Source organism: Salvelinus alpinus, chromosome 39, assembly GCF_045679555.1.
Source record: "Salvelinus alpinus chromosome 39, SLU_Salpinus.1, whole genome shotgun sequence".
Taxonomy (NCBI): domain Eukaryota; kingdom Metazoa; phylum Chordata; class Actinopteri; order Salmoniformes; family Salmonidae; genus Salvelinus; species Salvelinus alpinus.
The window spans coordinates 1,205,615-1,219,326 of record NC_092124.1 but is presented as its reverse complement, the minus strand read 5'-3'; the positions used below and the strand labels follow the sequence as shown (position 1 = coordinate 1,219,326).

Below are 13,712 nucleotides of genomic sequence, written 5' to 3'. Positions count from 1 at the left end.
GCACGCTCCCTCAAAACATGAGACATCTGTGGCATTGTGTTGTGTGACAAAACTACACATTTTAGTGGCCTTTTATTGTCCCCAGCACAAGGTGTACTTTTGCAATGATCATGCTGTTTAATCAGCTTCTTGATATGCCACACCTGTCAGGTGGATGGATTATCTTGGCAAAGGAGAAATGTAAACAAATTTATGCACAAAATTGTAGGGAAATAAGCTTTTTATGTGTATGGAAAATTTCTGGGATCTTTTATTTTAGCTCATGTAAGTAACACTTTACATGTTGCGTTTATATTTTTGTTCATTATAGTATTACTATATTTGTAGCAGCAGGTCCTACTCGGTGGCAGGAGCCTGGCTGGTAATCGAAAGGTTGTTGGATCAAATCTCAGAGCCGCCATGGTAATAATCTACCGTTCTGCCCGAGCACGGCAGTTAACCTCCCACAACAACTGCTCCCCAGGCCCTGATTACATGGATGTCAATAAAGCCACCCCCTACACGCCTCTGATTCAGAGGCATTTGGTTAAATGCGGAAGACAGTTTTCAGAAGAATGCATTCAGTTTTACAACTGACTAGACAGCCCCGTTTCCCTATGTACAATAATGCTGAATCTGCTCTAATGGGAGCATGGAATTATGAATACATTGAACATTTTGAACAACATACATAAGGATACAGCAGTAAATAATTGCAGTGTCAATCCATGTACAGTTTGAGCAACATGAAGAGATGGGTAGGATCTGTGTGGATACTTTCATTTTGAACAAATGGGTTGACATTTCACCCCTAGTAGTATAATGGCATCTGGAGTCAACTCCATGAGCACAGCAATTCTACCCATTGCTTGTGCAGTTTTACAAAAACAGTCAAAACTTAAAGTCAGCAAAAGCACAAAAATTATTCTGAACCGATCACGACTACAATACCCCTTCTGCTCTTACCACGTTGGAATAAATCCCGGCGTACAGCAGAAAAATGCTGCCCTTTATGTTTGAGAGGTTTTCGCCACGTTCCAGGTCTGACAGAAAATGAAAGGTGATGCATTCACCCTGTTGCTTGGATATTCAAGGCATATGAAATCAATTAAGGTACATGTAGGCCTGTGGAAAAACAACAGTTAAGTAAGAAAACATAACATAAAGACTTTGAAATGTTAACGGGTCATTCACCTCTCCATTCAAACAAATCATCCATCATGTTTCCAACAACAAAACCTGAACTGCTCAGTCTCGAGGCTACAGAGCCACAAGACTATACAGCACATTTACAGGGAGTTATAATGTATGGCTCTTCTAAATTCTAAACATATCCCCACTGTAAAGCCTCCTCAACGATATTTCAGTGGCGCTTCCGTGTGTGTTTCGGTGCTCCTTGCATTGCTCTCCACGCCACTGCGTTGTCAATCACCAAGCACGTTTTGTCCACAACGACCCTCTCCGTCTTAATTTAAACAGGAGATAAGGAAAATTCAGTCAGTCCTAGTGCCACAGTGGCAGATGCTTCTTTTGTCAAAGTAAATTACGAAAAGAGAGAGGGGGAGAGCAAAAACAACATGAGTGGCTGTTTTCATTTCCATCTGTTTAAATCAGTTAAGATCAGATTTTTAACATCGCATGGGAGTTTGATGTGCCGCTTCTTTTTCTGTGTGTAGAGTACTGAACACAACTAATTTCCGTGAACGACTCTGGGCTCTTGATTTTCATGCGAACAGGTGTCCCAAATGTAGGGCCCCCCCACCACGGACGAAACAGCCAAAAGGTTAGCACAGCGCCTTCTCAAGTTCCACAGAAGCAGCATTTGCACCTGCGAGGGCCATGAGCGAGCGTCAAAATGGCAGCTGCCCCAAGTCAACTACGAAAAGCATAAGGCTGTTTTGAGGGGCTTGTCTGAGTGGATTTAAGTAACATGTCTGACTTGTGTTGCAACGTGTGCAATGGCTGTCACTCAATTAACAAAAACAATTAATAGAAATTACAGATAGTGTAGTCAGTCCATGTAATCAAAGTCTTCAGGTATCCCGAAGGCTTTATCGATGCGTCCATCATCGAAACCAAACTTCCTCTTGGCCCACGACTTGATGGCAAAGACGTTATCTGTAGACAAAAATTCAATGATTAGAAAACTACTTTATTAAACAACTCATGTTTCTTACTGATCTCATTCATTCAAAACTGACTGAAATGAGTTAATTTGACTCACAAAAGTCAAATTAGAACAATTGGATCACTGCATATTGTTGTGTTCTCACTCCGATGAGTCGCATTATTCATCAAACAGAACAAAAATAACTTACGTCAGAATTGTTTAAATGTGACTTCAATGTTGCCAAATAGAGATTTGTTGTGAGTAAAAGTTGATCCTTTATGAGAAGGTTAGCAGAGCACTTTCACTCCCTGGGATCAATGGATAGGTCTAATTGCACCTTTAAATGACTTGTCAGGCTTAACAATAAACCCAGGCCGGATAAATTCACTCGCTAACGTCATGCAATGACACTATTTACAGAGTGGGTGGTGGTGTGATCCCTGGGGTGTGTGCGCTCATGCAAGGCTATGTGTGATAGTGAGAGGGAAAGCCTGTGTGTGTTCACCCAGTGTGAAAGGCCGTAAATTAAAGGCGAGTTATCCACTGCAACACGATAACTGGTGTGTAAATACTAACCCTGCTCCTCACTAAACTCCACCTAGTAGCCCCTAACTCCCTGTAGTCCCTCCCCACGACCATAATCACCCTGAGGTCACTGGTCGCCCCAGGTTACTGCCAGGGGTCACGTAGTGCACATGGAGCCTGTGCAGGGTATGCTGGGAGTTGACACAGGCCACAATGGGGAGTGCTTAGGGCTGCAGTTAGTTAGTAGGTACTGTGTTTTCAGCTTTGTCATCACAGAAGTGGATTCCCAGAGAAATACCACTTTGTAATGGATGTGCCTTTTCCTACACGACTCAAAAGAAGGTCAGGGGAAGAAAACGTGTGTGTGTGTGTGTGTGTGTGTGTGTGAAATTGGCCAGTAATGGTGAGTGTGTGTAGGGCCTTTCCCTACACCACGTTGAATCATGCAACCCAGTGTAATGTCCATACGGTCTGGCGGCCTGTTCGTGTGTGTGTGTGTGTGTCAGGTTTGTCTTTCAGTTGACTTACCTGTCCATCTGGACACTGCCTCTTTAGCTGTGACATTGGACTTTCCTGCAAGACACAAACCTACCATTAACACATAGGTACTGTACTTATGAAACTGTCTGCAATGTTAGACAAAGACCAAAAACAAAATCAGACATTGAGGGTAGGTATCCCTGACCCAGTGCCTACTCCTGGACTTAATGGCAAATGTATCTGGAAAGGGCTTTGAGCATGCATTTTAGTCCAGGAGTAATCTGGGTCTGAGAACCAGCCTCCGTCTTTCAGCAGAAAGAGTTGATGCATTTAGTAGAACATTTGTACATATCACTTGACTACAGGAAACAAAAAAGGTAAAGTTTATACACTACTACACAACCACTACAGTGCCAGTTTTACGTCGAGTCCTTTGCCTCGACAGTACATTATGCTGTGGAGTGCGTTTCTTGTTCAATGCTCTGACCAGAGAAATCCCTTCCACAGTCCGACACCCCAGCCCTGACGCCGCTTTGTAAGCCAAACCATCACTTTGAGCGCACACCAACCACTTTCAATTCCAAAGTGAGAGTTACCCTATGTGCGCCATCCATTACAGCCCTTTGTGAATAGCCGTGGCGGAGATGGCAGGTCAATCTGCTATGTCAGTGTAACATGCTACCTAGCGCCGAGGAGAGTGCAGCGCTGAGTCTCCAATTTCTTGGCAGAGGGGCACGGGAGTGCCAGCCAAGGGAGGAGCTGGGCCACGCAAGCTTGGCCAAAGCCGCATTCGTCGTTGGAAGCCAAGTAAGACCTCCGTCTCCAGGGAAAAGATGCCCTCGAAGGAACGGTTGCTGGATCAGATTTTCGACACCGGTGATGATATGCTGAGTGGTTATTAGATGAAAGGAAATCTTGCTTCGGATCAGCAAGTAGAGGCAGGGGTTTAACTTGATTTGTAGCTATTGCTGTAGCAACAAATGCAACAGAGTCATCTGAAATAAATATCATTTAATGTCATTTGTGGCCTTTTTTGTTTTGTCACAGGCCTATGTCCCCAAAGAAGAACTCAATACAGCTCAATCAGGAAAAGGATAGAGCTATAGCGTTACGCTCTCTTAAACTACAACTAATTAACCAAACCCATTGAGACCAAAGAATACATAACAGTAACTGTGTCCAAGTCAACGTACTTACACAGGTTTAATCACAAAGGCTGTGTGGGAAATGGTCAAATGAGTAACAATAAGTAATTCTCATGTAAGAGAGAGAGGATACAAAAAAAAAATGGTTTTGGGGAACAAACTTGACATTTCAGAGGACGCACTTTGAATTGCAAATTCCATTTCCCCTCTTGCTTGCTCAACTGGATTTCACTGGCAACTAAAATTTTCAAGAAAAGGTTATGTGCAAAGAAGTAAAAGCATAAAATGATCAAGTGTATAAGTAAGCATAAGTCAAGGTTTATGTCCACACAGATTTGATGCTGGTCTATAATTTTCTTTTTTACATTTTACTTAAGCAATCCGATTGAAGCTGAAAGACAAGGGCCAACTTGAACTGAACTCTATTCTTTACAAAGCAACACGCTATCATAGCTCTTAGACACCAAACAAAGCACTCATGTCAGTCTTAACACTAAACCCTGACTTTATAACCAAGATTAAACATCCATTGCGGACTTACAGTATATCCATAGCGCCTGTGTGTAAATGTTGTCCCTGGCAATAACGACAAGAGTTGCTGTGCTTTAGAAGGGAGTTGTTTACCGATCCTTGATGTCTCTGATGCTGCTAAAAGGACGGCAAGTTAAGACAAGCAGCAGTGTAAAATCAATTAAAAACTACTGAAGCTAGTTGAGCTTTAAGAACTGAAATGCAGGTTAGAAATGGACATGAGTGTTGACTGACACAGGCTTTTAAAGTAAATCTGCTCGGAGTTTCACCTACACTGAACAAAAAGATAAAACGCAACAATCTCAAAGATAGACTTACAGTTTATATCAGACAATTGAAATAAATAAATTAGGCTCTAACCTATGGATTTCACATGCTTGGGAATACAGATATGCATCTGTTGTTCACAGATACCTTAAAAAAAACTGACTGAAATATAGGGGTGTGGATCAGAAAACCAGTCAGTATCTGGTGTGACCACCATTTTCCTCATGCAACAAGACATCTCCTTCGCATAGAGTTGAGCAGGCTGTTGATTGTGGTCTGTGGAATGTTGTGCCACTGCCCTTCAATGGCTGTGCGAAGTTGCTGGATATTGGCGGGAACTGCGATCCAGAGCATCCCAAACATGCTCATATGGGTGACATGTCTGGTGAGTATGCAGGCCATGGAAATACTGGGACATTTTCAGCTTCCAGGAACTGTGTACAGATCTTTGCAACATGGGGCATTATCATGCTGAAACATGAGGTGATGGCGGCAGATGAATGGCACAACAATGGGCCTCAGGATCTCGGTCTGCCATCTGCCCGGTAAAGTTAAAACGCTGAAGAGTACACTTCTTCAGCGTGCCAGTGAGCATTTGCCCACTAATGTCTGTTACGACGCCAAATTGCAGTCAGGTCAAGACCCTGGTGAGGACGACAAGCACGCAGGTGAGCTTCCCAAGACAATTTGACACTTTATGCAGAAATTCTTCAGTTGTGCAAACCCACAGTTTCATCAACTGTCTGGGTGGCTGGTCTCAGACAATCCCCCAGGTGAAGAAGCCGCATGTGAAGGTCCTGGAATGGCGTAGTTACACGTGGTCTGCGGCTGTGAGGCTGGTTGGACGTACTGCCAAATTCTCTAAAATGACATTGGAGGAGGCAGACCAGGTAGAGAAATTAACAAAATGATCTGGCAACAGCTCTGGTGGTCATTCCTGCAGCCAGCATGCCAATTGCACGCTCCCTCAACTTGAGGTATCTGTGGCATTGTGTTGTGTGACAAAACTGCACATTTTAGAGTGGCCTTTTATTGTCCCCAGCACAAGGTGCACCTGTGTAGTGATCATGCTGTTTAATCAGCTTCTTGATATACCACACCTGTCAGGTGGATGGAATATCTTGGCATAGGAGAAATGCTCACTAACAGGGATGTAAACAAATTTGTGCACAAAATTTGAGAGAAATCAGCTTTTTGTGCTTGTCTGGGATTTTTTATTTCAGCTCATGAAACATGGGACCAACACTTTACATGTTGTGTTTACCTTTTTGTTCATTATAATAAAAGAAAACTCATACAGTGCTTTTCTGAGTCATGTTGTCTTTGACAGCAAAGGTAACGGTTTATTTTTGGGTCAATTGAAGAACCACATGCTGGATAGAAGTTTTGGACTCCCGTGTGGCGCAGCGGTCTAAGGCACTGCATCTCAGTGCTAGAGGCGTCACTACAGACCCTGGTTCGATCCCGGGCTGTATCACAACCGGCCGTGATCGTGATCGGGAATCCCAAAGGGCGGCGCACAATTGGCCCAGCGTTGTCCGGATTAGGGGAGGGTTTGGACTGGGTAGGCCGTCATTGTAAAATAAGAATTTGTTCTTAACTGACTTGCCTAGTTAAATAAAAGGACAAAATAAACATTTTAATAAAATAAGTTAGTCTCACTCCGGCAGTTACACTGTGTGTACAGAACTAGTTTATTTTTTGCCATAATTTTCAATGATGTGAATTTGCTAGGCCCACTCAACCAAAAGGGACACGACTCATGCTTTTTTGACGGAGCAATCTGGCCGCCTGAACTTTAAATAACCGCACTGCAGCCAGTCACATATAGAAGCCTTTCTCTTCATGGTTTGACAGGAAGTCCCTAACAAAGTCCCTAACTAAACAGAACTGTCACAGACATGGCAGAGACATGTATTAGACAGCAGTAAAGACATTCTGGTTGAATAGGAAGGCCATAGGTAGTACATGGAGATGGAAAGGTCTGAGAGTATCTATGACCACAAAGACAGCATTGACAGGGGTGAGGCAGAGGAGAGTAAATATGAATATATACAGAAGCATCTTGTCAATGTCTACAGCAGTGCAGGCACCCTCAGGTGTCATGATCCCAGCAATAAGACAAAGGGCAACACCCCAAGGAGCTGAGCAGAAGATCAGCAATCCAGACCGTACAGAGTTGCTGCAGTCTGTCTGGGGCTGTTGTCCTGCTGGCAGAGATCATAGGCCTGAGTGTCCACTATAATAAAATGATTGTCAGTCTACAAGAAAAGTTCTCTGGGCTAGAGAAACTGGGATGGAGACATTTTAGCTCCAGTTTGTACTTCATCTCTACTGAGACTAAATCCTGGGAGGAAAGCAGACCTGATGATCATAAACATGGGCGGATGACACACCTCTGTCTACAGAGTACTGGTCAAGGGGAGAACCTGAGTTTTCAGGGCAGACTGCAGAGTGATGGACCCATTTTTCTACCCGAGAGGAGAATGCAGTGAACTGCACTTTTGGATCTGTGAGATGGTTGCCAACCCATACACAAAAGTTCCAAGTTGGCTTCTCAAAATATGAGGGCATCCACGCTAGTGGCTAACTCCAAGCAGACTCGCCTGTAGGAACCATGCCAGCAATTTATGGCTCAGCTGCACTTCTTAACTGTAGAGTGCCGTTAATGTTTTGTTTTCCTAATAGTTTTGTATGGATTTCTTATCATGACATGGAGATGTCAGGAGTATTTATTACAACAAAAGACAGTGGTGAGGCAGAGCGTAAATATCTACAGCAACATCTTGTCAATACCTACAGCAGTGCAGGCAGCCTCAGAGGCCTTGACCCCCAGCACAGAGACAGAGGGACACACCGCAAGGAGCCAACCAGTAGATAAGCATCCCGTTTTGGAGATCTCAGTGAAAAAGCGCTGCTGCAGTATGTCTGGGGTTGTTGTGTATTCTTCTACTGGCTGGGATCACTATACTGGAATGATTCTCGGGGCGAGCGTTGCTGCTGCTGAGAAAGACCAGTGACGGGCTCTGTGCTAGAGCAAAACTCTCAACGGGGATGGAGATATTTAAGCTCCAGTTTCTACCACCTCTCATGACGGTGAGTGTAGTGTTTATACTAAATCCTGGGAGGAGTGCAAACAGGACCGTCTAAGAAGAGAAACAGACCTGGTGATCATAAAACAGCAGAGAGGAATAGGTATTTATCCATGAAGTCGTCAACAAGGGATTCTGGATTGGTCTAACTGACCGAGATGAAGGGACCTGACAATGGGTGGACGGCACCCCATTGACCCCAGTGTACTGGGTGTAAGGGGAGCCTATAACAGCTATCAGGGCAAGAAAAAAAGAACCGTGTGGCGTGATAGACAGAGGAGAGCTAGCATAATACACAATGCAGTGAATTGCTCCTCTGGATCTGTGAGAAAGTAGCATATCAATAACTGAAACTCCAAACCCATCAGTGCTAAGGGGCTAACTGCTAAGTCAAAGCAGGCTCACATGGAGTCAAGATTTCTTATAAAATTTCAATTTAGGTTTGAAGTACCTCCATTTACCTTTCCCACATCCATTGGAGACTCTGTATTGCTGAATTTAAAGTATCAGTTCAATGTTTGAGTTTTCAAAGATAAAATGGCCTAACTACTGGGGTACTTACAGTGCAGAAAGTATTAATACCACTTGACTTACTGCACATTTTGTTGTGTTACAGCCTGAATTACAAATAGATTAAATACATTTTGTGGAAGCCCCTTTGGCGGCGATTACAGCTTTGAGTCGTCTTGGGTATGTTTATCAGCTTTGCACATCTGGATGTGGTGATTTTCTCCCATTCTTCCTTGCAAATTTTCTCAAGCTCTTAAGTTAGATGGGGAGCGGCGGTGAACAGCAATCAAGTCTTTCCACAGATTTTCAATGTGATTCAAGTCTGGGCTTTGCCTGGGCCGCTCAAGGACTTTCACATTCTTGTTATGAAGCCATTGCTTTGGCTGTATGCTTGGGGTCATTGTCCTGTTAGAACGTAAATCTTTGTCCCATTCTAAGGTTGTTTGCTTTTTGAAGCAGGTTCTCATCAAGGATTTGCCTGCATTTGGATCCATTCATTGTTCCCTCTATCCTTACCAGTCTCCCAGTCCCTTCGCTGAAAAGCATCCCCATAGCATGATGCTGCCACCACCATGCTTCACAGTAGGGATAGTGTTAGACGGGTGATGAGCTGTGCCTGGTTTTCACCAGACAGCGCTTTGCATTCAGGCCAAAGAGTAAAATTTTTGTCTCAGACCACAGAATCTTTTGCCTTATGATCGATCTCGGTCTTTCACTTGCCATTCTGCAAACTCCAAGCATGCCGTCGTGCCTTCCGTTTAACCACTCTCCCAGAAAGCCCAGATTGGTGAAGTGCTGTAGAGACTGGTTCTCCCATCTCAGCCAAGGACCTCTGTAGATCTGTCAGAGTGGTCATTGGGTTCTTCACCTCCATGACCAAGATCCTTCTTACCCAGTTGCTCAGTTTGGTCAGAGGGCCAGCTGTAGGCAGAGTCTGGGTAGTTCCATATTTCTCAATGATGGAGACCAGTGTGATCTTGGAAACATTGAACACTATAAAAAATAGTTGTACATCCTTCACCAGATATGCCTCATTACAATTATGTAGGAGATTTCTGACATGCTTTGTCAACTGTGGGACTTTCTATAGACAGGTGTGTTTTCTCTCTAAATCATGTCCAACAATTGAATTGGCCACAGGTGTACTCCAATCAAGTTGTAGTGACATCTCCATCTCCTTAAAGAGCATTTAACATCATACAACAGAATCTGTATGATTTAAAGCTGATTCTAAATTCGGTTAAAACAAAATGCATGGTATTTTCAAATGCCAGGCATGTTACAAATCATGTCATTGCTACATTGGCTGGACATACTATAGAGGAAGTTAAAGTGTACAAATATTTGGGTGTGTGGGTTGATGAAAAGCTGAGCTTCACTGTGCATGTAGAGAACTTGATAAGGAAGCTCAAGCTGAAAATAGGATTTTATTACCGGCATAAGGCTTGTTTTTCTTTTGAGGCCAGGAAGGAGCTGGTACGATGTACATTACTGTCGGTTTTAGATTTTAGTGAAGTTTTATATATGCAGGCCTCAGCCACTACCCTGAGAGCACTTGATTCAGTGTATCATGCAGCCCTCAGGTTCATTACAAATCAGAAACGTCTAACACATCATTGTGATCTCTACAGCGCTGTTGGCTGGTCATCATTGACCTTGCGTTGGCTTAAACACTGGTATACACTGATTTATAAGGCCATATTGGGTAAAATGCCATTTTATCTCTGTTCTTTTTAAGTCAGGTCAGTAAATAAATATCAATTACGGTTTCATTCTGATTTGCTTCTAACAGTACCAAAAATTAGAACAGGTCATGGTAGAAATAGTTTTAGTTACTTAGCACCGTGGTCCTGGAATTCTCTCCTGAACATTTTAACATGTGATGATCTAGTTTCGTTGGTGGAGTTTAAACACTTGATCGATGTATATATCATAGAAGAGTGTAATTGTTTTTAGGCCAGCTGTTTTTAGTCAAGATGTTTGTGTTTTTAATGTAATACTGGTCCCGTGTGGCTCAGTTGGTAGAGCATGGCGCTTGCAACGCCGGGGTTGTGGGTTCATTCCCCACGGGGGGACCAGGATGAATATGTATGAACTTTCCAATTTGTAAGTCGCTCTGGATAAGAGCGTCTGCTAAATGACTTAAATGTAAATGTAATTGTTGTACTGTATGTGTGTTTATAGTTTTGTTTAATGTTGTGTATGTAAGTTATTTTGTCTGAAACGTTGTTCCCCCTGCTGCTATTGGACCAGGTCTCTCTTGGAAAAGAGATATTTTCTCAATGAGAAAAAAACCTGTTGAAGTAAAGGTAAAATTTAAAATTCTCAAAGATGATCAAAGGAAATTGGATGCACCTGAGCTCAATTCAGAGTGTCATAGCAAAGGGGTGTGAATACTTATTCATGCATTTCATTTTCAATACATTGAACATTTCTACAGTGTCAATCAATGTCAGCAGTCAAGTGAGTCAGCTAGCAAGCTACACTCCCAAGTTGTCTCCCCACTTAAAGATAAAACTACTTTAATTCAAATATTTAGGCACATGTGAGTAAAATGATCGCACTGTACAGCCCTGAAAGTGAGGTCACATTCTATTAGGAAGTCACAGGCATATTGGAATATGATTGAACAGAATGAGCTTTTAAGAATGAGTTTGTTATTTTGATAATTTGCTTCAATGTGGAAAAACGACAAAACTCTGCTCAAGCCCGAGTTTGTATCGAAAGTCAAAATGCCATTGCAGAGAAGTGTTTCACTTAGCCGACGACACACTGATGACCTTTTTCAAAAGAGCGAGTTTTTTTTGCTATTGTTTTCAAAGGTCAAAGCTATTTTTTGCAAGTCTGTCTTCCTATCGTAGCATCCTGTTTACTGAGGGAGATAGGCAATACAGCATGTAACTGGCCAGTATTGTCACAGAGCTTCTGTATTTTAAGGTATTACTGCACTGTTGGAGCTAGGAACATAAGCATTTCGCTACACCCGCGATAATATCTACAAAATATGTGTACGCGAGCAAAAAAATAAACTCTATTTGACTTGAGCAGAGACCCATGCAAGAGTACAGTGCAGACATTAGTTTTTTGGAGGTAACTCAGTGACATAAGTAGTGGAGAAGTCTAAGTATCTATGGACACTACTGACAGTGGTGAGGCAGAGGAAAAGATGATGGAGCTCTATGTTAATACAGACACCCTCAGGGGTCATGGTCCTAGCATCAAGAATGAGGGCAACACCCCAAGGAGCCGACCAGGAGATCTGATGCAAGATGAGATGATCTTCAGCTCTCTGCGCAAGAAAAATAATTCTAGATGGAGCCATTTCAGCTCCGGTGTGTACTACATCTCTACTGAGACTAAATCCTGTGGGCAAAGCCGACAAGACTGTCTAAGGGAGAGGAGCATGCCTAGTGATCATAAACAGCAGAGGCCTGGCCTATCCATAACTCAAACTCAAAGCAAGCTTCTCCAACTACGAGGATATCAGTGCTAGGGGCTAATTGTTAACTCAAAGCAGACTCACCTGTAGGCGCCAACACAGCGAAGTATAGCTCAGCTGCATAATATGTACAGTACAGAATAATGTTCATGTTCTTTTTCCCCCGTGATGCTTTTGTATTATTTGTTATACAAATGTCCCGAGGTTTGTAGTCTATTTGCTTTTAATCTTTTAATTGTATCCCTTGACTGTCCTTCAATGTAAAACATTTGATTAATTCAGTTCAATTCATAGTTGTATTAAGTGTCAATCTCTTGATAGCAAGTCTAATAGTAGGTTCTTAATGAACCCCTATGCCCACAGCCTTCTGCTAGACCAGAACCGGACTCTAGGGATGCCTTAGCACACTGCAGGCTGAATCCACACCCCGTTTGAACCTAGGCACAACACGGTGTCCTATAACCTCACAAGAACCACAAGCAGCTTTGGAAATACAATTAACGCTTCATGGGGGAAACATGGAGACGATTATGTGAAAATGTGTGCGGGGCTGAACGCCCAGCCGTGTGGAGCCCCTCCGGCAACGAGACAGCTGCGGGGGGGAGAGATAGATGGTGGTGAAAGAGAGAAGGGAGAAGCGGTAGGGGCGGAGTCCTCCTTGGCATCCGCCTGCGCCGGGGTATTCAGTTCGCACTGCCGACAACAGCGTTACCAGAATCAATCAGTTCCTGAAGGACATGTGGGCAAACCCACTAGCAGGGGGAACCAGAATAGGGGAGGTCCCCCTCCCTCCCTCCAGCCATCCATCTGGGAGTGCCATGCATCTGTAGGATATGGATCACGTTATTCGACTTTCACGCCTCATCATTCAGGCTTAAGCAGAACACACACGGGGTGAGGGTTTGACAGTTTGCCGTGTACTCGTCTTTCAGAGCTCAGGGGACGGGCTGTGGGAGCTAGGGTGGGGAAAGGCGGGAGGCATCCACTTTCACTAGGGAGCCACAGTAGATGGGCCACAATTAGAAACCATTTTGGGGGGGGGTTCAGATACCAGTCAAGACAAGTGAGTGATGGGGGATGCCTTCAGGGGTTGCAATGCACACGAACACGCACGTGCTCACACATACATTCATTCCACACACACGACTCTTACTTTGATTGCAAAATAAGGCACAATTTTAACAGTTGTCCCCCAATCTCGAAAACAAGTGTAAATATTAAATTGTGCCTTCATGTATTGTGCCTTCAGAAAGTGTTCACACCCCTGGACTTTCTACACATTGTGTTGTAGCCCAAATATTAAAATTGATAAAATTGAGATTTTTGGGTACTGGCCTACACACAATACTCCATAATGTCAAAGTGGAATTATGTTTTGAAATTTTTACAAATTAATTGAAAATGAAAAGCTGAAATATCTTGAGTCAATAAGTATTCAACCCCTTTGTTATAGAGCCCCATAGTGGAGATCATAATACCTAGCGGTCAAACAGGGAAATGGTTCCAATAATTTCTCCACCATTCATTTTTCCCATAGGGGATTTTAGGAACACTTAAAATAAGTGCTGTGTTTCGTGTAGGTTTAACCTGGCGTTACGTTTTGATAACCATGTAAATCTCTCGGACAAGGTGAC

The 13,712-nt window shown here is 43.2% G+C and overlaps 1 protein-coding gene across 1 annotated transcript in view; it reads right to left on the bottom strand.

The window, feature by feature from the left end:
• Positions 1 to 224: 224 nt before the first annotated feature.
• Positions 225 to 13,712, bottom strand: part of LOC139566883 (meiotic nuclear division protein 1 homolog) — a 33,249-nt gene continuing 19,761 nt past the window's right edge. Inside the window, exons 7-8 of the mRNA XM_071388224.1 lie at positions 3,143 to 3,187; positions 225 to 2,097 (exon numbers count right to left, since the gene is read on the bottom strand). Of these exons, the coding sequence (XP_071244325.1) occupies positions 1,991 to 2,097; positions 3,143 to 3,187 (152 nt within the window). The 3' untranslated portion in view covers positions 225 to 1,990. The remainder of the gene's footprint in view (positions 2,098 to 3,142; positions 3,188 to 13,712) is intronic.